Source organism: Vidua macroura, chromosome 1 (genome assembly GCF_024509145.1).
Source record: "Vidua macroura isolate BioBank_ID:100142 chromosome 1, ASM2450914v1, whole genome shotgun sequence".
Classification (NCBI taxonomy): domain Eukaryota; kingdom Metazoa; phylum Chordata; class Aves; order Passeriformes; family Viduidae; genus Vidua; species Vidua macroura.
The window spans coordinates 100,941,778-100,945,099 of NC_071571.1; the positions used below are offsets into that span (position 1 = coordinate 100,941,778).

The 3,322-nt window shown below is 36.3% G+C and overlaps 1 protein-coding gene across 1 annotated transcript; it reads left to right on the top strand.

Annotated features, from left to right (window-relative positions):
• The first annotated feature begins 1,001 nt into the window (after nucleotides 1-1,001).
• MC2R (melanocortin 2 receptor) lies at nucleotides 1,002-1,973 on the top strand. Its single transcript, XM_053985875.1, has one exon. It carries the CDS (start codon nucleotides 1,002-1,004, stop codon nucleotides 1,971-1,973), a length of 972 nt encoding a protein of 323 aa, XP_053841850.1.
• The last annotated feature ends 1,349 nt before the right edge of the window (nucleotides 1,974-3,322 follow it).

The following is a 3,322-nucleotide window of genomic DNA, read 5'->3' on the forward strand; positions in this document are numbered from 1 at the left end:
TCTAAATACCAAAACTGCACCTGTATTCCCAAGATTGGCTGTGAAGACAAGAAGAAAAACTCTTTCTTATCATTTATTGGTCATATCCAAGCTAAATTAATATCATATCAATTTATGCATTAATGAAAAGAGTAAAAAGTCTATTCCTTTGGAAAGGTTCCTATATGCTTGGATGTAGTTTAGATTAGGATCATTATAGGAAAATGAAAACATCATCCCGATGCCAAAATATTATTTGAGGGTTTACATAGTTGTAAAACACAGACAGGAAAAGGTAGTACTTCAGATCTTAGAAATATGTTCATGGAATCAAAAGACAGTTTCAACCTAAATGAAAAGGAAGACTCTTACTAGTACCTAGCATGCCTCTAAATACATTGATATTTACCAATGTTCACCTCTAAATTGAAGGCATTTCATTACACTATCAACAGTGTGGAGGTAAACATGTTATTGTTCTGAAGAAGGGTTTATCTTTGCATTAGTTTGATTTGTGTCTAGTAATGTTGAAAATCTTGTGAGAACTGCCAGGCTTTCTCAAAGCAAACAGCTGGGCCAGTAAAGATTGCCAAACTCTTCAAGTCTGTCAGATTAGTTTCAGTAAATGTAGGATACACATTAGTAAAGAAAATTACACATATTTTTTTTAATTACTTTGAAGCTAAAAGAGAATTTGCACTTTGATTCTCTTTAAGGTTCAGTGAAGCCTTGAACAGCTCTTATTTCATCCAAATGTTTTTCTCTATGTTGATTATTGATGTGCTTTAAACTGCAATAGATGATATTTTAAATATCTATTTTTGCCTTATATGTGTGGTCAATTTCTTCTTGATATTTATGTTTCTACATGTTTTATTGTAGGAGAAATTCCAAACATTTCAGTTAAGTCTTAATTGCTCTAGATGAAGGAGAGAGCCTTGATCAAAAGAAGAATGGTCTGACTGACAGATCAGCTTCAGAATAAAGACAAACCTGAAAAAGAAGCAACCCAGACTCTTTCCATGACCAGAAGAATGAGCACTGAGAGACCTTCCAACTTAATCAAACATCTGGGCCAGACAAGCATTCCATCCCTTGAAAACATAAGTGATTTTTCATTAAATATCACTGACTGCACCCAGGTTGTGGTGCCGGAGGAAGTTTTTTTTACTGTTGCTGCTGCTGGGATACTGGAAAATCTACTTATCCTCATTGCTGTTGTTAGAAATAAGAATTTACACTTGCCCATGTACTTCTTCATTTGCAGTTTAGCCATTTCAGACATGTTAGGTAGCTTGTACAAAACTCTAGAGAACATCTTTATCATCTTGTGCAAAGTGGGATACCTGACACGTCACGGAGACTTCGAGAAAAAACTGGATGATGCCATGGATTCCATGTTCATTCTGTCTCTGCTGGGGTCTATTTTCAGCTTGCTAGCTATTGCAGCAGACAGATACATCACTATCTTCTACGCCTTGCGGTACCACAATATCATGACACTGAGGAGAGCCTTGGTTATCCTGGCAATCATCTGGGCGTTCTGTGCCGGCAGCAGCATTGCCATTGCCCTCTTCTCCTATGAAGCGGCAACAGTCATTCCCTTCACCATCCTGTTCCCTTTGATGATGTTTTTCATACTCTGCCTCTACGTCCACATGTTCCTCCTGGCTCGATCTCACGCCAAAAAGATCGCCTCACTGCCCAGCAGCACCGTCCATCACAGAACTAACACGAAAGGCGCGATCACGCTGACTATTTTTCTTGGAGTTTTCCTTTGCTGTTGGGCCCCCTTTGTTCTTCACATCCTCTTAGCAAGGTTTTGCCCACACAATCCTTACTGTGCCTGCTACATGTCCATTTTCCATGTGAATGGGACACTCATCATGTGCAATGCCATCATCAACCCTATGATTTTTGCATTCCGAAGCCCAGAATTGCGGAGTACATTTAAGAAGATGTTCTACTGTTCCAGGTCAAACTGCAGCTGGTGAAGACTACTTCAAAAATGAAAATTATCGAGGCATTTATGGTGTGCTGTGCAACATAAGTATGAAGAGTTAAAAATACCAGCAATTACACCCAAAATAATACTATGCTTGTAGTATACTGCTAGAGATTTTTCAGAGGGTTACCAAAGAATGAATAAAAAATAAGTAAGCACACAAATCTTTGTCAATCACACCTCCACATTCAGCTAATTCTGCTGATAATTTTCATGCAAGGAAAAAAAACCTAAACAAATGTCTTAATTGTCTTTTGTCATTTCAAAAAAATCCAAACTAAAAGCTGCACCATGTTGCATTACCCCAGATATGAGCCAGTTCATTTTGTATCAATAATTTCAATTCAATGCATGTACTACTTTAAAATTCTGTTGTTTAAATTGCAATGAACTGAACATTGTTTCTAAACCGTGCATTTGTATGTTTGGTTAATAAGAAAAAATGGACATGCAATTTTGCTGAAAAAGCAAACTTAAGACTCTCCTTTAACATCTAATCTCCTTAAAATCATGCAATTAATTAATTAAAATCTCTAAGTTTCAAAAGGAACTTTTGGAGTTTAAGTCCAAAAGAATAGGATATTTTGATTAAAAAGCTATTTTTAGTCACTGAAGTGTTATTTCCAACATAAAGTTGTTGTGCCAGCAAAGATGGGTTTTGAATTTTAAAACTCCTAAGCCAGGTCTGGACTAGCAAAGGGAATTGCTGAGCTTGTCAGTGCCAGTTCTCTTCAATAAAATAATAAGCTCCACAGAAAAGAAAAGCACTTTGATTCAACCATGACATGCTACAACAAAGAATTCAAAAAACATAATACCAGAGATAAAATTCAAACACTCCTAAGGAAGTTAGCCACCCAGGTAAGGAAGCGCTATCCAGTCTGTAAGGATGCTACAAAGCAGCTTGTAATTTAGAAACCCTTGTGAGAAAATTTTGAATTGTTCCTGCCAAAATAATACAGAGCTCACAAAACTTTAAGGCAGAATGGCTTTCAGCAGTAAAACATCCAGAAGCAGTCCAGAGCATATGGTAAGGAATTAACCTCACAGTAATTCAAGGAAGTCATTCAGCTGTGCTGGACAGAAGTAGTAAGAGAATTTCAAGAGTATGGAATATGGACAAACCATATGAATTCAGGTTATCTGGGGTTGAATAAGGGACAATAAACCTGAAACCCTCTATAAACCTACAAAAATCAATAAATCAATCAATTCAATCAAAAATGAAAATTTTTCAAACCTATCCATTTATTGCAAAAAAAAAAAAAGGCTCATCTATAAAATGCAAGTTTAGAAGGGAGCTCAGATATAATCACATATTTTATTTTAATAAGAATT

Excerpts from the sequence above, each read along its gene's own strand:
- MC2R (XM_053985875.1), top strand. The coding sequence starts at position 1,002 with ATGACCAGAAGAATGAGCACTGAGAGACCTTCCAACTTAATCAAACAT.